The following is a 26,779-nucleotide window of genomic DNA, read 5'->3' on the forward strand; positions in this document are numbered from 1 at the left end:
GGCTACAGGCTAACACACTCGAGGTCAGAGCGAGGGCTAGGGCTGCCACCCGTCCCTTAAAATACAGAATCATCCCGTATTTACGAGTAAGATGATGCGTCCCGTATTTTACATTAGGCCCACATATAGTTGAATAAAAACATAAGGATTTTGCAGTATGGATAATACTAATAGCAAATATAAAGAAATCAATTTCGTAGTAGAGAAGCTCATTGCGTGATTGCATTTTAGCGTCTTTGTTTCTATAGCGACTGAGTCTCGTGAACATGCGCTGTAAACCTGCACGTTTTTAACCCCTCGACCCCAAATGACGTTTGCTGAAATAATTTTTTTTTTATCTTTGTCCAAATGGCTTTGCACGGTTGACAACACTTTCTAGATCTACAAAAAATTTTTTAATAAATTTGAATAATATCTGTTTTTTATGTTAGTGTGGGGGGGAAAGTCACACTTGTGTTGTTTCAACAAAATGTAATTTTGAAACAGTTATTTTTTTGGATTTATAGTTTTAGGAGAATTGATTATATATTTTTTAATTTAGGCTATATAAATAAATATGTTTTATACAAAAACAGTAAAAAAAAAAAAAAAAAAGTAAAATTCACTTTATAAAAGACCCACATTTCTATCGTTCATGGATATGGATAATTTGACATGGTTTAGTGTAAGATTTTTGCCCATCTTTTGGAAAATGCCGTTTTAAAAGTAAAGAAATGATCACTTTAGTCGATGGCTGCAGAGCTACACCATTTGCTATTTGACTAAAATGCATATTTTCACTAGTTTTTAGTTGGATTCATATCTACATATTATGAAATCACAGTTATAACAATAAAAATGACTGTCAAAGGGGGGGGGGAGATGGGTGTCCCTTATTTTGCCACACTAAAGGTGCCAAACCTAGCGAGCGCAGACGACATGATGAAGCGTGCAGAGAAGAGTAGTGTGTGGGAGCATTTCACCAAACAGAACGACACAGATGTGAGTTGCAACTTGTGTGATACAGCGCTAAATATAGAAATACATTACATCTAGTTCAGTGGTAACCGATCAGGTGATGATGGTCATCATCTTTATTATTGTTAGCACTCCCTCAAACTAAAGCGGCGTCTCTTCGGTTCGGGCTGTCATTTTCCTAAATGTGCCGTGGCAATGTTTCAAATGATTTTCAACGCGATCACCTCGTACCCAAACCATTTCGAAACTAAGGAGCCATTTGTCCTCCGATTACATACAAGCTCCTCGGTGTGTGTGTGTGTGTGTGTGTGTGTGTGTGAGATGCAACAGAGATCCGACAGAGTTGCGAAATTGCAGGCGCGGCTCGAAATGGCTGTTATTTCAAATAGCGTAGCATATTTTAAACTAATCGGTTAACCGGTTTCAACCGGCTAATGAGGCTCGGTGGTCGGTCAAGAAATGATTTAGTTTTCGCCACTCCTAGTCTTTAGACAAAATTGGGTATTGGTCAAAATTCATCCAATTAAAAAATCACTTTGAATGTTGACTACTGTATTTGCACCTCAGTACTGACTTTAGCACATTATTAAACAGTGCAATAATAAGAGTGTAAATTATATATGTATGACATAAACGCAGATAAACACTAGTACATAACCGCTAGGCACTTTAATTCCACTTTTATTGAAAATAAATGCCTTTCCAATCTGATATGCGATGGAAGAACGAGTTCTGCAGAAGTCTCTGACGCGCGTCTTGATCTTGTTGCCTACGTCACTGCGGCTGACGAACGGTGTGTGTGTGTGTGTGTGCTTTTGTCTGGCCCAACCAGACATTGGTGGACGGAGTCAGTGTGAGAGCCTCTACAAACAAGCCGGCCTATTTGCACTTAGTGTGAATAAACACTCAAAAATATATAAGTTACAGTACAAAACCCAAAGTTATTCAATCAAAGGCAATATCAGCGAGGCTTCTGGGTCGGAGACGCTCTTGAGATAATCGAGACAATAAATCCCTATGGAGCTATTCACACCGATCAATGGCAGCGGATTATTATTTTAAATGCTGGAGTTATTCTTCACTGCTTATGCGGTTTCTTCCTCGAGTGTATTTGACAGTTTGTGTATCTGTACATTGGATTCGAGTGCAAGGTCTTAAAGTGCCATATAGATTTCTGATATCTCATAAGTTGGCATTAAATATATTAGGCTGCGGTCAGTTCATCCCCATGGTTTCTGTGTCAAATTGTGGGTGAGTTGCTAGTAACTGCAGAAAATGCTGCGTGGCGAGAAACTGTGGAAGACCACCGGCCACAGCCACGAGTTAATGCCGAGCCCTGACACTAACCACTGCTCCTCCACAGTACTAGACGTTCAGATCACGATAACCAGAGTTAAAGCCACACATAACCTGTGCTACTTCTGTGGAAAAACCGTAGCCTAAATACATTTACCCTTTAACTACCCTTTTTTTTTTAAATAGAACTTAAATGGTTGCAATTCAAGAATGCTTTGTAATATAGATGTAAGATTGGTCTTGTTTTAAAGAAGACATTTGGCAGATTTTTGTAGAAGTTAAATACATGACGAAAGTGAAACAGAAAAAAAGTTATAGAAGTTTGAGTTTATGAAAATATACAATGGAAAAATTGAATTCATATTTTATATAAAATATATATTTTCAAAACCTGGAGGACTCTAAAAATGCAAAAAAAAAAAAAAAGCAAAGCCAAAAATCTGAACAAGTTTCAAATGTTAGGTTGATATCTCAGAAAATGAGCGTTCAGTGAGATTTAGTTTGGGCGCAGTACCACACTTCTCCACTAGTGGACATTACGGCCCATATAAGGGCGCCTCCATCTCCATGTGTTTTTTCTTTATTTTTAAAACATTTTTTTAGATCTTTTTTTCTAAAAGAATTGAATGGATGCTATCTTTTGAACTCTTGGCATGAAAACAAACTGAGGTTTCTACCATTCTTTCATGATTTTTCATGTTCATCACGATTTCAAAATAAAGGTCTGAACACGCCTTAGGAGTATGAACATATTCTTGCTGCAAATTGATGAATTACGGCTCCTCTGTCCTTTATTCTGAAAACCAGTCACCAAATATGTAAACTAGAGATTGTAAGCTTTCAAATGATATATAGTTTGTCAAGATTAGTTTAGGTTTAGTATAGGATATTACAGTTTTAAATATGTAATGGCTTTGGGCCCACAGGTGGGCCGGTGACACTCAAGGAGTTTAGTATAAAACGCACAAATGCTAGTTCACCTAAAAATGACAATCTGCTGGAAGCTAGTTATTATAGCAAATAAAGGTTTAAACATGGATATTTAAATGGTGTGTGTGACACGGTTCAAACGAGTTTCATTTCGCTTTTGGCGCATAAACATTATCAAACATTCATATCGCGATAATTAGCGTTATAGCGTCCAGTCCTAGTTTAGCTAGTTTTTATTGTGGTTATTTTAGTGCTCAAACTAAACGAAAATCAGAAATGTCAGTGAAGTTCCTGAAATAAAACAATTTCCTTGCTTGAAAAACTATGATTTTAGTTAATAAATGTAATCTGAACTATTATAAGATGCAGAATGGATTTCAGCATCAGTGATTGTGGAGTTCGACTGAAGACTGACTTGTGCATGTAGAAGAAGATGTATCCGCTGCGGTCGCGGTCCCGCTGCACCGTGCTCTCCTGTGTGCGCGACACGTCCAGGTCGTTGTAGGTGAGCCACGACTGCTTCTTCATGTCGTACACGTCGCTGATGTAATGCCCTGCAGGAGCACACACACACACACACACACACGGGTCAGACACACACTCGGCCGGCAGGGCCGCAGCACGAGGAGACGCTGCCGTACCTGAGGAGGAGCTGCTGCCGATGTGGCTGACCACGCTGATGAGCCGGAACGAGTTGGGCAGCTCTCCAGTCTGCAGAGCAAACCACAGGCATTAGGACCCCGCACTCAGACCACAGCACGCCGGGGTCAGCTGACTCGCCTCTACCCCACTACAGCCGCCCGCATCAAGTGCCGGATCGCATTTTAAACCGCAATCTAGCTCATTTAAATCCCCAATTTTACATTTATTTTGTCTGGGAATGGACGAATTTACCAGATTTAAGAAAAACAGCAAAAAAAAAAAAAATTCTTGAAAACTCAAACAGAAACTCCTGAAGTTTTGATTTGTTCCTTTAGAAAGTTATACTTGGATATTCTAGATTTCCAGATGATATTGTGTACATGTAAAAATCCCTTAGCAAGTTATAGTACAACATTATTTTAAGCACTTTTCAGTGAAAAACTGAAACTTTTTTTATTTACTGACAATGTAGATGCGTCCAAAAAAAGTTCAGGAAGTAAATTGAAACATTGTTATATAATAATAGAACACTGAAGCCAAGTGACATATTCATAGATATACACACACACACATATATATATATATAATCTGAAAATGAACAAACACACACACATGGTGCAGCAAGTAGTGTAAACAAAAATGTCTTGTGCAACAAAATACAAACAGTGCAAATGATTTTCACAAACTATATTAGCATTACATTAGTTGCTAATTTACAATTCAATTTACATTAGAAACGCAGTTCCACTGGGAGATTGTGTAGCGACTCGTTTTAAAACTAACGTCAGTGCCTCGTCCGATGCGTACAGCAGTTTTATACTTGCTTTAGATGCGTTGTGCTTGTGCTGTGTCAGAAGCTAAGTTTCATTCCCCTAGTCAATCGAATTATCTGAAGTTCGGTAAAAAAAACTTGTTTCCATCTGACGGCTTTAAAGCGAATAAAACCCTGTGCGTAATGACACACGCTGTTTTGCGATCAAATTGGTTTTGATTTGAGACATTTTAAGGTGTTTCCATTCATTTTCGCACATAATCGCACAACAGTCAAGCCAACATTTGCGAATAAAGTTTTGCTACACAAAATGCAATTCATTATTTATTCGGCAAATAACGTTTCCGTCAGCGTTTATCGCATAAGCCGTATATCCATCAAGATCAGTGTTGTTTTTGGAAGCCCTTTTAGTTTTAGTCTTTTTGACAAAAATGCTTTTTAGTTTTAGTCACTTATAAACTTGATAGTTTTAAGTTGACGAAAACACAAAAAGGTTTTAGTCAAATTTAGTAAAAAAAAAAAGTAGTCTTTAATAAATTAATTTAGGTTAAAAAGTATTGGAAATGGGCTTAGGTTTGACAGGTTGCAGCAAGTGTTGCAATTCATAAAACAACAGTTAACCTTAAACCCTTTGCATAATAAACTAGACTTTCTGAATAATTCGATTGGTTGGGTCCTTACATGCGCTTCGTGAGGCACACACACGCACTCTAGCACACACACGCACACTAGCACGCACACACACGCACACTAGCACACACACGCACACTAGCACGCACACACACACTAGCACACACACGCACTCTAGCACACACACGCACACACACGCACACTAGCACACACACGCACTCTAGCACACACACGCACACTAGCACACACACGCACTCTAGCACACACACGCACACTAGCACACACACGCACACTAGCACACACACGCACACTAGCACACACACGCACTCTAGCACACACACGCACTCTAGCACACACACGCACTCTAGCACACACACACGCACACTAGCACACACACGCACACTAGCACACACACGCACTCTAGCACACACACGCACACTAGCACACACACGCACGCACACTAGCACACACACTAGCACACACACTAGCACACACACGCACACTAGCGCACACTAGCATAGACATGTATAAAGGCTAGATGGCTTACCGGCGCTGAGAGCCAATGGGACCCGACGACGTCACACGGCGGCCATCTTAGGACAGCACCGCTCGTCCAGTTATAACATTAAAGTCTATTGTGCATGTAGTGCTGAAATAACTATATTTTGCTCAATTTTCAACCGATTTTCAAACGGCTTGGTGTGTCATAAACGTCAGGGATGCGGCTATTTAACTGCATAGTTTGTGAAAAATTTATTTAAAAATTGGCATCAGCACAAATCATAGCCACGTTATTAAGGTTTGTAATAAACCAAACCGTTTGTAAATCCATCAAGAATTCAGCAAGTTACGAGCATTTGTCACTCACCTTCCGTCCACAGCAGCAGGGAGCAGCAGCGCAGTCTCCTGACCTAAGATGGCCGCCAAGTGACGACACAGCTGACTCCGCCTTGAGCCATCTAGCCTTTATACATGTCTATGCACACTAGCACACACACGCACACTAGCACACACACGCACACTAGCACACACACGCACACTAGCACACACACGCACACTAGCACACACACGCACACTAGCACACACACGCACACTAGCACACAAGCACACTAGCACACACACGCACACTAGCACACACACGCACACTAGCACACACACGCACACTAGCACACACACGCACACTAGCACACACACGCACACTAGCACACACACACGCACACTAGCACACACACGCACACTAGCACACACACGCACACTAGCACACAAGCACACAAGCACACTAGCACACACACGCACACTAGCACACACACGCACACTAGCACACACACACACACACTAGCACACACACGCACACTAGCACACACACGCACACTAGCACACACACACACACACTAGCACACACACGCACACTAGCACACACACGCACACTAGCACACACACACACACGCACACTAGCACACACACGCACACACACACGCACACTAGCACACACACGCACACTAGCACACACACGCACACACACGCACACACACGCACACTAGCACACACACGCACACTAGCACACACACGCACTCTAGCACACACACGCACACTAGCACACACGCACACTAGCACACACACGCACTCTAGCACACACACGCACACTAGCACACACGCACACTAGCACACACGCACACTAGCACACACACACACACACTAGCACACACACACACACACGCACACTAGCACACACACGCACACTAGCACACACACGCACACACACGCACACACACGCACACTAGCACACACACGCACACTAGCACACACACGCACACTAGCACACACACGCACTCTAGCACACACACGCACACTAGCACACACGCACACTAGCACACACACGCACTCTAGCACACACACGCACACTAGCACACACGCACACTAGCACACACGCACACTAGCACACACACACACACACTAGCACACACACACACACGCACACTAGCACACACACGCACACACACGCACACTAGCACACACACGCACACGCACACTAGCACACACACGCACACTAGCACACACACACACACGCACACTAGCACACACACGCACACACACGCACACTAGCACACACACTAGCACACACACGCACACACACGCACACTAGCACACACACGCACACGCACACTAGCACACACACGCACACTAGCACACACACGCACACTAGCACAAACGCACACTAGCACACACGCACACTAGCACACACACACACACACTAGCACACACACGCACACTAGCACACACACGCACACTAGCACACACACGCACACTAGCACACACACGCACACTAGCACACACACGCACACTAGCACACACGCACACTAGCACACACGCACACTAGCACACACGCACACTAGCACACACACGCACACTAGCACACACACGCACACTAGCACACACACGCACACTAGCACACACACGCACACTAGCACACACGCACACTAGCACACACGCACACTAGCACACACACGCACACTAGCACACACACGCACACTAGCACACACACGCACACTAGCACACACACGCACACTAGCACACACGCACACTAGCACACACGCACACTAGCACACACACGCACACTAGCACACACACGCACACCAGCACACACACGCAAGGTCTCTCGCTCCCTTTCTCTGCTGTGCGCGCTACACATGCGCGCTCTTGCTCGCTCGATCTAGATTCTGGGAGATTTTAACTCATTTGCGGGCAATTCTGAAATTATCGTACATTATGGTATTTTTTTCATTATTGATCGTACAGAGGTCAAAATTATCGTATTTATAGGCAGAAATTACATGCATTGTGAACGTCAGACTTATAATAATTTTCGTTCCATCTCGTCTCGTCAACGAAAACTAGAAAACGTCTCGTCATGTTTTAGTCACCTTGGAGACATTTTTAGCTAGTCATCGTAACGTTATCGTCATAAAAAAAAGGTGCGTCAACAAAATAATTGCGTTATCGTCATCGTTGACGAAAACAACATCGATCAAGATGAGACCGAACGCATTTCATTTGAGTCGATATTCATGAAATACAATCTAATTTTACTGTTTCCATGAGGCATTTTTCATTCGATATCACTTAATCCGGATAAAAACGTGTGGATGGAAACATAGCTAGAGAGCTCTCATGCAAATCTGCTATTTTGTGTGTTTTCATGCACTCACGCAACTACTTTCACTTTGCGTCACTTCAAATTCCCAAAGAAAGATGCTAATTGGTGGAGCAAAAGACCAAAGCCTATGTTTACTGTTCGAGTAGATGACAGTTTCAACCAATCTGGGCATGGGGGCGGGACTAAGCATCAGCAATCGCTCCTGTTCGGCTCAGAGGAACAAACCGCATGGGTTTCTTTGACGAATCAATGCTGATCAAAACCTGATGACCCAATCACGTTCACTACAAAGCCTCTGAATGTCCAACTGAGACAAACCATACCAAAAAAGCCAGGAATCTCCTTTTACAAGACTTTTTAAAGCATACCGATTGGATTAACGGTTTAAAGTTATAAAAACATTTAAAGACGTTTTTTAGGGTGACGAGTCGAAGGTTTTACAATTTCATCATTCATACTGGATCTTACATGGGTGATTGGGTTATAAGGCCTCTGATTCGTCCGTCATATCTGAAGAAATCACACCAGAAAAGGCGGGAATCTCCTCTTTACAAGACTTAAAGCACACCGGTTGGACTATCGGCTGAAAGTGAAACACAGACGCACCTCTGCGTTCTTCTTGAGCTCCTCGGCTTCAGTCTCGCTGTACTCCATGTCCAGACCGTCCTCGTTGCCCGAGTCCTCATCGGAGCACAGCAGCTCGGGCAGGGAGTTATTGAACTCTGCAACCACAGAAACACACACACGTTCACACACACACATTAACACACAGATCACGTGACGCAGAACAGTCATACTGACCTTGCAGGCTGAGCTCAGTGGCTCTCTTCAGATCATCGTCCTCTCGCATCTCTCTCGCCTCCTGAGCACATGACAAGATCATAATCCTCATTACACAACTACTCAAGTTGAACTCAAACTAAATATGTCCGTGCCATTTAACCCAAAAACCAAAATAGAGAGAATAAAACATCCAATCAATGCCCCTATTATGCTTTTTCAGATAGTCCCTTTCCTGTAGTGTGTAAAAGCAGTTTGTGAATGTAAAACGTCGGCATAGTTAAGTAAGTGCAGATAAATACAGTCTCCTAAAAGAAGTGATTCTGAACCTGAAACGGGTCGTCAGTAATTGAGCTATGGCTAAGCCACGCCCCCTCCACTCACTCGGACACACAGTCCACATTCGGTGACGGTCACAGTAGGAGACATTTCACAGGAGGCAATTGATGATTTTAGGAGACAGAAACATTATATATCATCTCGAAATCATGCAACGACACACTTGACCAAACCTGCACATCAGTCAGAGCTGAGTGTGTGTGTGTGTGTGTGTGTGTGTGTTTTCATCAGCTGGAAAAAGGGGATGTTTTTGATGATCATGAATATGAATATGTAGATGTAGTGAGAAGTGAGTGCGTCTGAATGGCAGTTTGCTGTCTTGTGTTCATGATGTTCATTACGCTGTGTGTCGAAGTGTGTTTTCTCAGGTCACTGATGCACACACACTGTTTTATGCACTTTTCTAACCTAATTTTCCTTGCACACACATTAAGGAAATTATATTTTATTTAAGAACAATTGTTTCAAAAGTTAATGCACTTTAAAAAGTGAATGTCATTTCGTTTCAATAAAAGATGCAATGCTTCTGTTTTAATTATTCTTTTTTCTTTTTTTGATTATTTCAATTTCTTCTGTGTAAAGCACTTTGAATTACCATTGTGTATGAAATGTGCTATATAAATAAACTTGCCTTGGTTTATATTTGCTTATTGCGCTCGCATGCGCCCTCGTGGACATAGGAGACGATACAGTACTTTATCCTCTAACTTTAAGTATTGCCTTTAGAATTAAAATATAATTCAAATTTTGCTCATATTTAAGAAAGAAATTGGAATTTAGCTTTACAGCCATTTTGAACGCCCGAGAGTTCTTTACAGAAGTTCTATATAGAACCCTGGGGTTCCTGACTCGGTGGTCTTCCTCTTAAGGCGGGTGTGTGTGTGTGTGTGTGTGTGTCTCTCACGTGTTCCTGCAGACTCTGTGCGAGCGCCTGCTGCAGCTCCTGCTCTAGTGTGAGTGTGAGTGTGTGTGTGTGTGTGTGTGTGTGTCTCACGTGTTCCTGCAGACTCTGTGCGAGCGCCTGCTCTAGTGTGTGTGTGTGTGTGTGTGTGTGTGTGTGTGTGTCTGTCTCACGTGTTCCTGCAGACTCTGTGCGAGCGCCTGCTCTAGTGTGTGTGTGTGTGTGTCTGTCTCACGTGTTCCTGCAGACTCTGTGCGAGCGCCTGCTGCAGCTCCTGCTCCTCGCGCTCCTGCTCCAGACTGAACTGCTGTACCCAGTCCAGCTCGCCCGGCGCTCCCTCGGGCGTCTCGTTCTCCTTGTTCTCATCCATGGTCAGATCCAGAGACTCCAGAGCATCTGCACACACACACAGCTGTGTGTCAGCACCGCACAATACTCATGTGGTCAACGGCTTTACAGTGATAACAGGAAAATACTGCAGCAGAGTTTGTTTTCAGTCTTCGATTCTGATTGCATTTTTTCTAACCGCTTTACAGCACACAAATATTTTTATTTTATTTTTTTATAAAACACCATATACTTTTACCCAAGCTGAATAATAAAAACAAGTTTAAATGGGAAATTTTCTATAAAATATGTTTTAGTTTGACATAGCCCACTCTAACACAAATTCTGTGTATTTTAGGCACTTTTTGTGTGAAATCATATTTATTTTGTCCATCAAAAGTGTGCTTTCGCTTTAATTGGGTTTGAGTGTTTAATTGAATTGCCGCTCACGCTTGCGGGGAGAAACTGCTGTAATTCACGAGGTACATGTGCTCGCGTGTGATGCTGATGCTGCGCGATATTAATCATGCGGCAACCGGTGCATCTCTACAAGGAACCGAAGCTCCCTCAGGCGACAGTGACTCGAGTGTGAAGAGGTGAGGCGTGTTTACCAGCGGGCGCTCTCTCCGCCTCCAGCAGGTCCAGGTGCTGCGTGGGGTCGTGCGCCTCCGCGTCCCCGAAGCCCGTGTCGGGGCTGCTGGTGGGCTCGTCCTCGGGGCCCGCGGGGACACTGGTGTCGTGCCGACTCAACTCCAGCACCGCGGCCAGCATCTCCTCGTCGTTGATGCCGTTGAACTCGGACTGATCACTGTGCTGCACCTGTAGATGTGGAGAGAGTGTCTCATTCATCTTGGTGAATATTTAACATGTACAGGGGAGAAAAGTTCAGGGTCAGTAAGATTTCGACCAGACCAATCACAGCAGACTGGCCCATCTGACCAATCAGAGCAGAGTAGACCAATCAGAGCAGACTGGCCCATCTGACCAATCAGAGCAGAAAGGCCCTTCTGACCAATCAGAGCAGAGTAGACCAATTAGAGCAGACTGGCCCATCTGACCAATCAGAGCAGAGTAGACCAATCAGAGCAGAAAGGCCCTTCTGACCAATCAGAGCAGAGTAGACCAATCACAGCAGACTGGCCCATCTGACCAATCAGAGCAGAGTAGACCAATCACAGCAGACTGGCCCATCTGACCAATCAGAGCAGAGTAGACCAAATCAAAGCAGACTGGCCCATCTGACCAATCAGAGCAGAGTAGACCAAATCAAAGCAGACTGGCCCATCTGACCAATCAGAGCAGAGTAGACCAATCACAGCAGACTGGCCCATCTGACCAATCAGAGCAGAGTAGACCAAATCAAAGCAGACTGGCCCATCTGACCAATCAGAGCAGAATAGACCAATCAGAGCAGAAAGGCCCATCTGACCAATCAGAGCAGAGCAGACCAATCACAGCAGACTGGCCCATCTGACCAATCAGAGCAGAGCAGACCAATCACAGCAGACTGGCCCATCTGACCAATCAGAGCAGAGCAGACCAATCAGAGCAGACTGGCCCATCTGACCAATCAGAGCAGAGCAGACCAATCACAGCAGACTGGCCATCTGACCAATCAGAGCAGACTGGCCCATCTGACCAATCACAGCAGACTGGCTCATCTGACCAATCACAGCAGACTGGCCCATCTGACCAATCACAGCAGACTGGCCCATCTGACCAATCACAGCAGACTGGCTCATCTGACCAATCAGAGCAGAGCAGACCAATCAGAGCAGACTGGCCCATCTGACCAATCAGAGCAGACTGGCCCATCTGACCAATCACAGCAGACTGGCCCATCTGACCAATCACAGCAGACTGGCTCATCTGACCAATCACAGCAGACTGGCCCATCTGACCAATCACAGCAGACTGGCTCATCTGACCAATCAGAGCAGACTGGCCCATCTGACCAATCACAGCAGACTGGCTCATCTGACCAATCACAGCAGACTGGCCATCTGACCAATCAGAGCAGACTGGCCCATCTGACCAATCACAGCAGACTGGCTCATCTGACCAATCACAGCAGACTGGCCCATCTGACCAATCACAGCAGACTGGCCCATCTGACCAATCACAGCAGACTGGCTCATCTGACCAATCAGAGCAGAGCAGACCAATCAGAGCAGACTGGCCCATCTGACCAATCAGAGCAGACTGGCCCATCTGACCAATCACAGCAGACTGGCCCATCTGACCAATCACAGCAGACTGGCTCATCTGACCAATCAGAGCAGACTGGCCCATCTGACCAATCAGAGCAGACTGGCCCATCTGACCAATCAGAGCAGACTGGCCCATCTGACCAATCACAGCAGACTGGCTCATCTGACCATCACAGCAGACTGGCCCATCTGACCAATCACAGCAGACTGGCCCATCTGACCAATCACAGCAGACTGGCCCATCTGACCAATCACAGCAGACTGGCCCATCTGACCAATCACAGCAGACTGGCCCATCTGACCAATCACAGCAGACTGGCCCATCTGACCAATCACAGCAGACTGGCCCATCTGACCAATCACAGCAGACTGGCCCATCTGACCAATCACAGCAGACTGGCCCATCTGACCAATCACAGCAGACTGGCTCATCTGACCAATCACAGCAGACTGGCTCATCTGACCAATCACAGCAGACTGGCCCATCTGACCAATCACAGCAGACTGGCCCATCTGACCAATCAGAGCAGACTGGCTCATCTGACCAATCAGAGCAGAGCAGACCAATCAGAGCAGACTGGCCCATCTGACCAATCACAGCAGACTGGGTCATCTGACCAATCAGAGCAGACTGGCCCATCTGACCAATCACAGCAGACTGGCCCATCTGACCAATCACAGCAGACTGGCTCATCTGACCAATCACAGCAGACTGGCCCATCTGACCAATCACAGCAGACTGGCTCATCTGACCAATCACAGCAGACTGGCCCATCTGACCAATCACAGCAGACTGGCCCATCTGACCAATCACAGCAGACTGGCCCATCTGACCATTTTAAATAGATTAAATAGTAAATTACATGTTATTTTGTTTAGTTGTCTTCAGAATCGTAAGATATATTTGAAACAAACAAATTTTTTTGATATATTACAGATTCGAGCTAAAGACGGCAGCGCTCTTCTACTCACCTCGTCCGTCCGGTCGTCGTCTGGATGATGTCTGCGGCCGACCTTCCTGACCAGCTCCTCCTCACTATCCGAGTCGCACAACACACTCCCCGAGCTCTCTGGCTTCAGAGAACCTTTCCTGTAACACACACACACACACACACACACACACACGATGAAGACAGAGTACTCCACTTTAATCGAGGAATCATGACAGCCCTAGTCTTGATTTTTATGGAATTTTGAAATGTACCTTTCATGTAGTGTGTAACATAGATCTAAGTGAACAAAAACATCCTGCAGAGTTTGAAATATGAAAGTGCACCGTATATAAAGTTATTGTCTTTCAAAAGTAAGAGTCGACTCTGAGTCATTTTTATGAATCGTTAGAAGACCGAAGCTTTTTCTCTGACTAGATGACGTCAACTTGTCAAGTTATTTGAATACGATACGCCCACTTATTGCTCTCCAAGGCCAGCAGGGAAAACATCATGGCGACGAGACGCTGTGTTCTGAAGTGCGACTCAAAAGCAAACCTTTTTTCATCTGCCCAAGGAGGAGCATTTGAAGACTAAGTGGCTACAATTCATATATACAACTATACCACAGAAGTATAGTCCGAGCCTTGTGCTTTGCTCGCGCCATTTTGAAGACGATTGCTTTTTAAATGCAATCAAACTTGGATTCGCGAGCTGGCTGATATTGAAGGAAGGTTCAGTTCCAAGTGTATTTGCATCAGCTTCCTCCTCCGTATCACAACCTGTAAGTGTTATTAATAATTTTTGCTTGTATATTTTATGTAGCATGCTTAATAATTATTTTGTTTGTTGTGTAAGCACCGTTTAGCTTCTAGGTCTTCAATGACAATTGTATTGAGATATGTGAAGTGTTTGTCGTTGTTTTCGGAGTTGTCTTAAAGAATAGAGTAATACCTCGTAGTAACGTAACTGCATTTTTTTTTTTGTAAAAACGTTATATTTATGCATCGGGCTAACGCAAACAAAGACTGATTGTGCTTTTACAATATGAACTCTGGGCTATGCTCGCTAACATAACATTAAATTCTTTATCTTATTTTTAGTTTTTTACTACAAACTATAAAGCAGTGGACTATAATCATTATTATGACACGATTTAATTGATAAAAGCATCATTGTACTCCGTGTTAAACAATAAGTATTATCTCTGTAAACACTGCTGGGTCATCTGACCAATCACAGATTAGCGCCGCGCAAAGGAGGGGTTTGGAAAATGAGTCGTTGAACGAATTATTTGGGAGTCGGTGAGCAAATCAGGTAAAAATAAATGAATATTATACGACAACAAAAGTGTTTTTTGTCATTGCATGCACGTAAAACTGTTGGGGACTCCCAAAACAACATTAGGAACATTTCAAATGTCATAATAGGTGCCCTTTAAATAATCCTCGACTGTAATTTTCCCGTGTCGGGTAAACGGCGAAACACCGGAAGCGCTCCACTGACGAGACTCCATGAGCCGCATCATTACACCGCTTACTGAGGCCAAGCGATGTATATAAAACCATTTACAATCATAATATAGCAGTGCTATTGGGAACATCACAGGCTGCGATTCAGTTCAAGAACCCAATATGATTGATTACTTTGATACTTTATTTGAACCAATTATTATTGCTTATTATTCTAAGTCATTTTAAAGCCTGTTGTTCACTTGGATCTATTTTTATCACCACATTTTTTAATATGATAAATCGATGAAATAATCGGTAGAACACTCAATTACTAAAATGTGACCCTGGACCACAAAACCAGTCTTATGGGTAATTTTTTTTTAATTGAGATTTATACATCATCTGAAAGCTGAATAAATAATCTCTCCACTGATGTGTGGTTTGTTAGGATATGACAATATTTCGTCGAGATGCAACTATTGAAAATCTGGAATCTGAGGAGCAAAACAATCTAAACATTGAGAAAATCTCCTTTAAAGTTGTGCATTTATGTTCACGATTGTGCTGCATTCACTCACAAAAATACATGTTTTATATATTTACGGGAGGACATTTACTCAATATCTTCATGGAACATGATCTTAATATCCTCATGATTTTTGGCATAAAAGAAAAATCTATAATTTTGACCCATACAGTGTATAGTTGCTATTGCCACAGATATACCAGTGCAACTCGAGATCCAGGGTCACATATCATGGATAGCCCTAATCCAGACTGAGTATAAGCTCAGCACATCAGCAGAGGGGCGCTCTCACCGTAGTGTGGAGGAGTTGACGGACTGTGACGTCTTCAGAGTCCTGGAGCTGAAAGAAACGAGCCGTTAGCGAGTGTGAGGGCGCTACGCTAAACAGTCGACAGCTCAGATTACAGCTTATCCGTTTAGAACAGCTTTCAGTGATTTGTTAGTTTGATTTGTTACTATATTTGACCTGTAGATCTGTCTTATCTTTGCATTTTACTGATTTATAGTGTAACAATATATCGCGTCACAATACAAAAATGCAACAATATGTATCCTGGATAGTTCTCCCAAAATAAAATTACTGTGTGATAAAAAATGTCCAAGTTTTCAGAGTTTTAGTGCCAGTTCTACATTAAACTGCTATATATAATGTTGAATATAATGTATAACAATGCACTGGGGGAATATGTGTGGGTCCTGATAATGCCGAATATCTGATGTTACCAGTAAAAAGTGGCCGACATTATTTTAAATATATCTAGAGTTCAATCATATTCGTCTAAAATAATTCTGTATTTAAAGCTTCAGAATCATGAATATTGTTATTCTGGAGTCTCTATTGTCCTGTGGTTTAAGTTTCCAGCACAAGTCCAAGTCTATTCATTTACACACACAATAATACCAAATTTAGCATTTTAATCAAGTGCCATTTTTTGTTTATCATATGTCTTGGAGTATCGCAATAATATCGTATCGTGAGTTCAATATCGAGACATGAGGGTATCGTTACACACCTTAATAAATATCCAACATGATCCTGCTAAATAACATAAAACAGAAAGCTGTAATATTGTTAGATATGGCACTGATCTGCGGAGTATCAGCGTGACACGAGGGTATCGCTACACCCCTCCTGGTTGTTGAACTGAGTCCTTGAGTGTAAATGAAAGCTGTAATCATGATCATGAGAGGTGTGTGTGCTTACAGGGCGGCCTGCGCGCTCCAGCCGAGGCTGAGGGGGGGGCGCGTGGCGTCTGTGCAGTGCGACAGCAGCGTCAGGTGTCTGGGGATCAGCACCTGCTGGCCCAGCTTGCTGTTTAACGACAGCTGAGTGTTGTAGCTGTAGCGCTTGAGGTGGAGGATCAGCACCCTGCAGACACACACATCAGGGTCACACACACATCAGGGTCACACACACATCAGGGTCACACACACATCAGGGTCACACACACATCAGGGTCACACAGATGCTCTTCCACACACTACTTCTGGGGTTTCAGGACTACAGTCTCACTAATCAAACAATATCTGTATTCTCTTCAGATTCTTAAAGATGTGCCGTATTTTCCGGACTTTAAGTCGCACTTTTTTTCATAGTTTTGCTGGTCCTGCGACTTATAGTCAGGTGCGACTTATATATCAAAATTAATTCATACTGACTGAGATGAACCAAGAGAAAACATTACCGTCTACAGCCGTGAGAGGGCGCTCTAGTTAGCGGAGTTGTTCAGAAGCGACACAGAGGAAGAACTCGATGTATTCAGTGTTGTGGAGTGAGATCGGGAGCTTGCTGACCGGTAGTCTCAGCCTCAGACGTCACGCCCACAGAGCGTTGGCTATACATCTGATGCATACGGTACACTTAACTGGAAACACTTCAGGAATGTTGAAGTCGTCATCTGATTGGTTGAATTTTATCGGATTTCCGGGGCGCGCGAGTGTCGCGTTTATTTTCGGTCCGCCGGGAAACAAAGCGCAGACGTGTGATTGCGGAAGAAAAACTGTTGTGTTTACATGAGTGACAATGAGCATTTATCAAGATCAGCTAAACGTAGAAAGTATGCGAGGTTCACGGCATAGACTCTTTAAGAGATGTCCAGGAGTTTTGTTTGAGGCACTTAGTGGAGACTTATTGCACGCCGGTCTGTTGTTGTGGGGACATTTCCACGCCCCGAAACGTGACGCTGAACGAAACGAACTGTAATTGGTTGTTTGACATGTCGGTCAAACGGCCTTGTGGGCGGGCCTTGGCCAAAGAAAGCTGCTATGAATTCCAGACCTTCAGCCGTCAGTCTGAAGGTCTGGCTAAGCGAGACTAGCTTACCGGTAACTTGCTGGACTCGCTGGCTAATGTTAGTTTAGCCTATTCAGCCTCAGGTATATGTTCTTTATGCTATTGTGCAGCTGAATAACTGATCATGTGTTACCCTAACACACCAGACACTATTCAGCTGTTGTTCTGTGTGCTGTTGTGGAGCTGAATAACCTTTCCAGATTAAATGTCTGTTCTTTTTCTTGGATTTTGTGAAATAAATTTCGAAATAAATGCGACTTATAGTCCAGTGCGACTTATATATGTTTTTTTCCTCTTCATGACGCATTTTTTGACTGCTGCGACTTATAGTCCGGAGCAACTTATAGTCGTATATTATTAAATACGGTAAATAGATAAATAAAACTAAACTAATAAAGCAAAACGGTACACAAAGTGCAGCAGATGCAGTGACTGCGGAAACTTTAATCAGTGAAAGGACACTATAACAGAGATATCGCTTTCTATTTAATTGAACTGATTTCCCCCTCATGAATATATGATTGACCTGAAGAATGAAAGCTGTATCATATACTTGGATACTTATGAGCAATATCACGCTCACAGCCATGCGAAATGGCTCTATATCTGTATCAGACGCGCTGCAGCGTTCATTATGTGTGACAAGATTAAAATTAAACACTAATTTCACATATATTGTCTTTCAGTAATTTAAGCACCTCTTCATAAATATGGCTGATTACCAGGACTTACATTTCCAAAAGTCAAATTCAAGCTCCTTGTACGAAACCCTGTCAAATGTGTGTTTTCAATAGACCCACAATTCAAAGCTGCTAAAGTACGCATGCGTGTTAATCCCAACCTGGGAAGCCGGCTGAACTTGTGAGAGACGGTCGCTGTTTTTCCACTGCATTTTTCACAGGAATACTCGATCTCCTCCATCTAGAAAACACAGTCAGAAGGTGATTCAAAAGATAAAAAAATGATCATATGAAAAGTACCATATAGTGAAATATAAATCTATCCACACACAGCAATTAAACTCACACTGATTCTCAGTCACAAGCATTGCTATTACAGGCGTTAAAGCATCAGGGGAAATAAAACCTCAAAACGGGTTCATTAAAGGATTAGTTCACTTTTAAAAAAACTTTTGCTGATAATTTACTCACCCCGATGTCATCCAAGATGTCCATGTCTTTCTTTCTTCAGTCGAAAAGAAATGAAGGTTTTTGATGAACACATTTCTCCATATAATGTACTTCAATGGGGACCAAACGGGTCAAGGTCCAGATGACAGTGTCAGCGCCGCTTCAACGGCTTTAAACGACACCAGACGATGAATACGGGTCTTATCTAGCGAAACCATCGTCATTTCACAAATAAATAAAAAAGTTTAAGTTTTATAAGCACAAGCGCTCGCCTTGCTCTGTTCTGTGAAGCGCGTTCGTGACGTCACGTAATACGCAGTTACGCTGAAAAGGTCACGCTTGACGAGTCAGTGTTTACAGATGTGCGGAAGGAGGACCATACACACATATTCAAATGTCTTTGTGTCAGTTTATCGTTTAAAATGCCCATCTCGTGTGCGTATCCTGGTGTTGGAATATTAAAAAGCCTAAAAGAACATTTTCGGCAGGATAGAAATGTTTTACTTTTCACAGAAGCGTGACCTTTTCAACGTAACTGTGTATTACGTGACGTCACGAACGCGCATCACAGAACAGAGCAAGGCGAGCGTTTGTGCTTATAAAACTTAAACTTCTTTATTGATTTTTGAAATGACGATGGTTTCGCTAGATAAGACCCGTATTCATCGTCTGGTGTCGTTTAAAGCCCGTTGAAGCGGCGCTGACACTGTCATCTGGACCTTGACCCGTTTGGGGCCCATTGACGTCCATTATATGGAGAAATGTGTTCATCAAAAACCTTAATTTGTTTTCGACTGAAGAAAGAAAGACATGGACATCTTGGATGACATCGGGGTGAGTAAATTATCAGCAAAAGTTTTTTTAAAAGTGAACTAATCCTTTAAGCCAGACAAGATTTCAGGAAAAACATTCATCGAAGTGACAAAAAAAGGGTTTAAAGAGTTGATGGACTGATATGGTGTTTAAATATACATGTGTCTTTGCAGTGTGTGGACACAACTAGGGATGTAGATCAGACAGTTCATCACGATACGGTACGATATCTGCCAATACCTCAAACAGTTCTGCGATACAGTTAAATTCATCATCAATTAAACTGCAGCTGGTTTGTTTTGATTAATTTGATAAGTTACCTGTATTTTTTTTTTGGTATTATTGGTACTTAACTTTGTTTTTCTTCTTTGTGGCAGAAGCAGATAACTCCACATTTCATGTTTCAGAGTTAAACAAAGCCAAGTAATTGCTATGATACATTAAACACTTGGTTAATCTTTGTAATGTTAATCTCCTCAGTTGACATAGACGCCTGTCAAACTGTGTTGTTGTGATTAACGCACACTCAACACAGAGAGCTTTTCCCTCAGCACTGACGTTCTGCTTTAGCAAGACTCCGTGAAAGTTGCAGGTTTTATTTTCCTTTTACGCCCCGAAGAAGATATCACAGGTTGAAATCCATCCTCGATCACTTTTAGTCAGCTTTGACGAAACTCCCCTCAGCTAGCGCGTCTTTTCAAAAGTGACTAGAAGCCTTGTCACCTGACCTGAATACTGCGCACTGATTCGCTAAAACAGACTTTTCGGGTCTTGTCGTTTCTGCTGTTACCCCGGTACACAAAGTAGCACTGTGGATCTTTACGTGTGTTTTACGAAAAGGGCAAACAGTATTTACATGCTTTCAAAGAGCCATTCAATGTTTTTTATTCATGGTGATGTTTGTGTGCGATGTACACAAGAGCACGGGTTCAGGATTATACTCTGCTGAAGTGTGTCGGGATCGGGACGCAATCATTTGATCTCATGTAGTGACGACTGACGCCGTGTCTGTAGCGCTCCACAACGTCCCGGACTAGCATGCCTAATCTCTCTGTCCTCCACGACGGGCTCAGTCACATCTGGGACATTGACCAATAGGAGCACAGACGCTCTTCCTTACACCGGCGAAGCGAAAGAGAGACAAGGGTATTGGTGGAGCTATGCAATGGAGACACGATCATAACAGAGCGGAAAACAGAGCGATAGCAACGTGTAGTCTGACGCGGTTCTTGTCCATGAAACAAGAAGAATTTAGGAATCAAATTAGCATAATTTGACAGCTGTGGGCATGTGACCCAAAGCACAAACGCACTGGCGCGAACAGGCCTGTAATGTTTGGATCGTGCAGACTCGACAGCGGGTGAGATGTGGAGGCTCACCCTGAAGAACAGATCCAGCGAGTCCTGTATGGACCTCATCGGGAGCGTTTTCCTGCGTCGAGGAAGATCGATGGACAGATCGTTGAACTGCTCACGCTTCGTCACCACTTCTCCACAGCTGCCACCGCAGGAAGAGGACAGAGGCCGTTATTCATCTAGCATTTAACGCCATACCAGCAGCGATGGCTACGTTCATGGCAATCAACAGTACTTACATTTTTTTAATTATTATGATTACATCCAATTCAAAACATTGTTTACAATAATTTAACAATTTTCTTAAAAACAAATCAATTCTTAAAAACATTTACATGATCTCAATTTAAAAAATTCCAGGAGAAACCTTTTTAAAAATGCCCATTAATATATTTTCTGAATAAAAACGTTGTCTAATATTTAAAAAAAGGACATTCTATTAACCCCTTATATTGGCATGGCCATTATATATTTAAAACTGTAATGTCCTATACTAAACCTAAACCAATCTTGACAAACTATATATCATTTGAAAGCTTACAATCTCTAGTTTTCATTTTTGGTCACTGATTTTTAAAATACATTACAGAGGAGCCGTAATTTATCAATTTGCAACAAGAATATGTTCATACTCCTAAGGCGTGTTCAGACCTTTATTTTGAAATAGTGATGAACATGAAAAGTCATGAAAGAATGGTAGAAACCTCAGTTTGTTTTCATGCCAAGAGTTCAGAAGATAGCATCCGTTCAATTCTTTTAGAAAAAAAGGTCTGAAAATATTTTAAATATAAAGAAAATAATAGATTCAGCATTAGTGATGTGTCAGCGAGCTATAATGCACACACGTGATCTTTCTGTGTTTCTTAGAGGTTGAATTCATTTAAAAATCTGCCAAACTTCCAATACTACTTCTGAATAGGATGTCTACTTCATAAATTGTATGAAAATTGTAAAAATAATGGTTCAGATCACTCAAACATATGGAAATGGAGGCGCCCTTATATGGGCAGTAATGTCCACTAGTGGAGAAGTGTGGTACTGCGCCCAAACTAAATCTCACTGAAAGCTCATTTTCTGAGATATCAACCTACAATTTGAAACAACTTGTTCAGATTTTTGCCTTTGATTTTTTTGTTGCAGTTTTAGAGTCCACCAGGGTTTGAAAATATAGATTTTATATAAAACATGAATAATTTATTTTTTTACGTTGTACATTTTCATAAACTCAGACTTCTATAACTTTTTTTCTGTTTAACTTTCTTAATTTATTTCACTTCTACAAAAATCTGCCAAATATCTTCTTTAAAACAAGACCAATCGTACATCTATATTCCAAAGCATTCTTGAATTACAACCATTCAAGTTTGGAATCTGCATTTTCATGTCTATTAAAAAAAAGGATAAGGGGTTAAAATGTGTTTTACATTCTCACACTAATCACAAACGGTTCCTCTTCCCCTTCCCAGGACCGAGTTATTAGCAGCCGAGAGCGCAGTGCTTGCTGAACGCACCTCTTGCATGTGATGGTGTGCTGCACCTCGAACTCCATGTTGACGGTGACGGGGCAGGTGTAGACGCGCGCGGGGTCCGCCTCCTCCGCTAGCCGCGCGCTCTGGGGCTCGTCCCACGGCTCGCTCTTGCAGCTCTTGTTGATCTTCTCCACGTCCTCCTTCAGCTGGTCCAGACACTGGCTCAGGAACTCATGGGCATCCTGGGAAATACACACACACACGATTGGCACTTACGTCATATGAACATTACGCACCCGTTCACACCAAGAACTTCATTAACATCCACACTGGGGCTGTCAAATCCATGTTTTTGTTAGTTTATCCAGATCAGCGCAGTGCGGCTGCGTTGCTAATGTGAAAAATGGCGGGAAAAGACAGTGACGAAAACACAGTTCGTGGGAAAAATCATACAACGACCATTTTCAGAGCTGAGTGTGTGTGTGTGTGTGTGTGTGTGTGTGTTTTATCAGCTGGTGTGTTCATTCATCAGATCGAGCTGAGCATCTGGTGTCTTTGATGATCATGAATATGAATATGTAGATGTAGTGAGGAGAAGTGTGTGTGTCTGAATGGCAGTTTGCCGTCTTGTGTTCATGATGTTCATTACGCTGTGTGTCGAAGTGTTTTCTCAGGTCACTGATGCACACACACTGTTTTATGCACTTTTCTAACCTAGTTTTCCTTGCATGCACAAATAAAAATTATATTTAATTTAAGAACAAATGTTTAAAAGTTAATGCACTTTAAAAAGTGAATTTCGTTTCAATAAAAGATGCGATGCTTGATTTGGTTTATATTTGCTTATTGTGCTCGATGCGCCCTCTTGTGGACATAGGAGACGATACAGTACTTTATCCTCTAACATTGACTATTGCCTTCAGAAATGTTGCTTCTTTAAGAAAGTTTTGAATTTAAGCTTGTCAGCCATTTTGACAGCCCTCGTGCACAGCCTGCTGACAATAATGTTCTGTATATTATACACACACTGCTGATGTCATCCGCCACTTTACTGCTCAATCTCTTTAATATCGGATGGATACTAATTGTTTTTTTTTAATCGCTTATCAGCTGGAAAAAACGCTTCTGAAAGGGATTCAACAATATCAGTGTTACACACTTTGCCTAGACTAGCAAAAATATTTTCAAACTTCTCAAACACAAAAGATCGACACTAATAATCGAATGTGGCTTTGTGCCCTCAACAAATCGCATAAGACTGCGACTTCAGTGTGTGAAGCGTGCGCTTTACTCGCGGGATCAGCTGGTGTTCACAGCGGCTCGCTCACAGTAGTAATGCAGCGAGCTTCATCTCTGCATGTGCCGAGCGTTTATCGGGCATTCGGGAACGTAGCGGCCACTAGTTACTAGGCTTGCTACGATAGTCGGTGTTACACGGTGTTCAGTCACAACACCGGTTTCATTACTTGCCAACCACGGCACAGAAAAAAGAAAAAAAAAGTAAAGCGTTAAAAATCTTTAACGCAATTGACTAGCGTTGTATGATCCCGCTCTTATTAATGTGAATGCTTTTAAACCGTTCAAGCGCGACAAGACTAAAGAGGCCGCGCTGTAAGTCCTGCCCATTACACACACACACACACACAGAAAAGATGCGCGTCAGTCGCCTATCGAGTTCTTGAACAAACCATAACACACACAAATTATGACCAAAAAATGTCCGTTTTGACGAGTGTCCTCATAAGAGCAGTCTTAAATTATTTAATAAACAGAGCAATTCCAAGAGGGTCCTCACACCATCGGTGCTCGGGCCCTAAATAAAGTCTAAAATAGATATTTGTTAGAAAATTGGACGCGTCAGATCGCGTCTCTGTCAGCAGCGGCCTTAATGTTAATCAAAGAACAAAGGTAAGAGAGCAAATGACTCACTCAGAGCCGGCGCTAGGAGGATTATTATACCGCTAGCCTAATAATCATGAATGCACTGCGCTATCTTTTAACACGTCTCCGGCGAACGGCTTCTTCACGCAAAAGAAATTCAGCGACCTATGTGGCGTTTCCTGATGGATCGAGGTTGTTCGTTAACTTCATTTTATACGTGCAATTCACACGAGCTCTAAGCGCATGCGAGAATGCTGCGAGTAGTCAAACTTTATTAATGAAACAGAAAATCAGAGGGAATCATTTCTGTAAGGTTTTTTTTTTTTTTTTTTACCGGTCACACGGCTTTCATGGTTTTCAGTTACGTGCCTGGTGTGGAGACCTGGAGTGTTATTTACATTTTTTATTTAGTTTTATTCATATATATATATATTTTTTTTTTTTTTTACATCGCTCCTCCCACCCGATGAAACCGATATTACCGGTGTTGTCACAAGTCGATTAACCGGTGGGAGAATATTATCACCGTCACATCTCTACTAGTCTCGCATTATTTCCACATTTGCATAATTTCCTCATTTTTTGCGGGAAGATGATTACAGCGTTTTACTAGATTTGCAATGAGACGTGTTTGTAAACCCGTTTTTACAGAAAATTTAGTTTTCCGCCAAAATAAAAGCTCAACTGGTTTCCATCAAAATACAAGCTCTAGCGTTTATCGCTTGCAAGTGTAGAAATTAGGACTAAAATATTGTAATTTTGGCTTTCTAAAACACCAGTGTCAATGTAATGTAGACAGACACCATCACACAAAAAAAAAGCAGTTGAGTCCACTTTAAAGCTCAGGTACATGTCAATTCACTGCCTTTTTAAAATTCACACAGAACGTGGATTGAAGTCTCAAAATCCTGTGGGGAAATCTGAATATTATTATGTTATTATATTTAGGTTCACATATGGTCCTGGTGTGGACGGGGCTGCAGTCAGAGGATCAGAAGAAGAAACGGAGATGCGTCTTACGTTCTGCATGTACCCCGAGAAGCGCTCCGCTGTGGAGGAGATGGCGCTCTTCACTCGCCGGAGAAGATCCTTCTTCACTTCTGGAGGAGAGACGTCTTTCTTCGCCAGCAGATGAGCAAAGCGCCTTCATGTGGACACAAGAGCCAATCACCAACAAGCTTGTTAGACAGCGTATAAACCGGTTCAGCAATTTACATGTAATCACACTTAAATCGAGTTGGCTTACAGCTGCTGTGATTATTATTTATGTGCAGCTTGTCAGAGACGCACGGCTCTGGGATCAGCAGTAAACGCTGCTCACACTGAAAGCACTGCGAGCGTGAGTCGCTTATAATGTGCATTTGAAAAAGCAGCACCCGTCAAACGTCTTTCCAACATGAGGACCATTTATGAACCGACAAAAGACAACATTTAATAACATGCTTTTACTCCAAAGTCACTTTATAAGGACAGTTGAGTTCATCCTGTGTGTGTGTGTGTGTGTGTGTGTGTGTGTGTGTGTGTTGCCCTCTGGTGTTCAGATGGATGTGGTGTGTGTTTGTGTTCAGATGGATGTGGTGTGTGTTTGTGTTCAGATGGATGTGGTGTGTGTGTGTTCAGATGGATGTGGTGTGTGTGTGTTCAGATGGATGTGGTGTGTGTGTGTTCAGATGGATGTGGTGTGTGTGTGTTCAGATGGATGTGGTGTGTGTGTGTTCAGATGGATGTGGTGTGTGTGTGTTCAGATGGATGTGGTGTGTGTGTGTGTTCAGATGGATGTGGTGTGTGTGTGTGTTCAGATGGATGTGGTGTGTGTGTGTGTTCAGATGGATGTGGTGTGTGTGTGTTCAGATGGATGTGGTGTGTGTGTGTGTGTGTGTTCAGATGGATGTGGTGTGTGTGTGTTCAGATGGATGTGGTGTGTGTGTGTTCAGATGGATGTGGTGTGTGTGTGTTCAGATGGATGTGGTGTGTGTGTGTTCAGATGGATG

The 26,779-nt window shown here is 42.8% G+C and overlaps 2 protein-coding genes across 3 annotated transcripts in view; both read right to left on the reverse strand.

Annotated features, from left to right (window-relative positions):
* ndufb3 (NADH:ubiquinone oxidoreductase subunit B3) overlaps window positions 1-26,779 on the reverse strand; it is a 306,227-nt gene that overhangs the window by 12,117 nt on the left and 267,331 nt on the right. The window lies entirely within an intron of this gene.
* The window catches only part of usp37 (ubiquitin specific peptidase 37), a 46,007-nt gene that overhangs the window by 7,222 nt on the left and 12,006 nt on the right, over window positions 1-26,779 (reverse strand). For both annotated transcript variants that reach the window (XM_079618924.1, XM_079618923.1), the window contains exons 11-23: window positions 25,809-25,932; window positions 22,950-23,149; window positions 21,463-21,580; window positions 18,982-19,061; window positions 17,052-17,216; window positions 16,140-16,187; window positions 13,911-14,028; window positions 11,340-11,547; window positions 10,637-10,797; window positions 9,183-9,243; window positions 8,988-9,103; window positions 3,825-3,894; window positions 3,599-3,737 (exon numbers count right to left, since the gene is read on the reverse strand). In XM_079618924.1, the coding sequence (XP_079475050.1) occupies window positions 3,599-3,737; window positions 3,825-3,894; window positions 8,988-9,103; window positions 9,183-9,243; window positions 10,637-10,797; window positions 11,340-11,547; window positions 13,911-14,028; window positions 16,140-16,187; window positions 17,052-17,216; window positions 18,982-19,061; window positions 21,463-21,580; window positions 22,950-23,149; window positions 25,809-25,932 (1,608 nt within the window). The remainder of the gene's footprint in view (window positions 1-3,598; window positions 3,738-3,824; window positions 3,895-8,987; window positions 9,104-9,182; window positions 9,244-10,636; window positions 10,798-11,339; window positions 11,548-13,910; window positions 14,029-16,139; window positions 16,188-17,051; window positions 17,217-18,981; window positions 19,062-21,462; window positions 21,581-22,949; window positions 23,150-25,808; window positions 25,933-26,779) is intronic.

This window comes from Phoxinus phoxinus, assembly GCF_949152265.1.
Source record: "Phoxinus phoxinus genome assembly, chromosome: 7".
In the NCBI taxonomy this organism is placed as follows: Eukaryota; Metazoa; Chordata; class Actinopteri; order Cypriniformes; family Leuciscidae; genus Phoxinus; species Phoxinus phoxinus.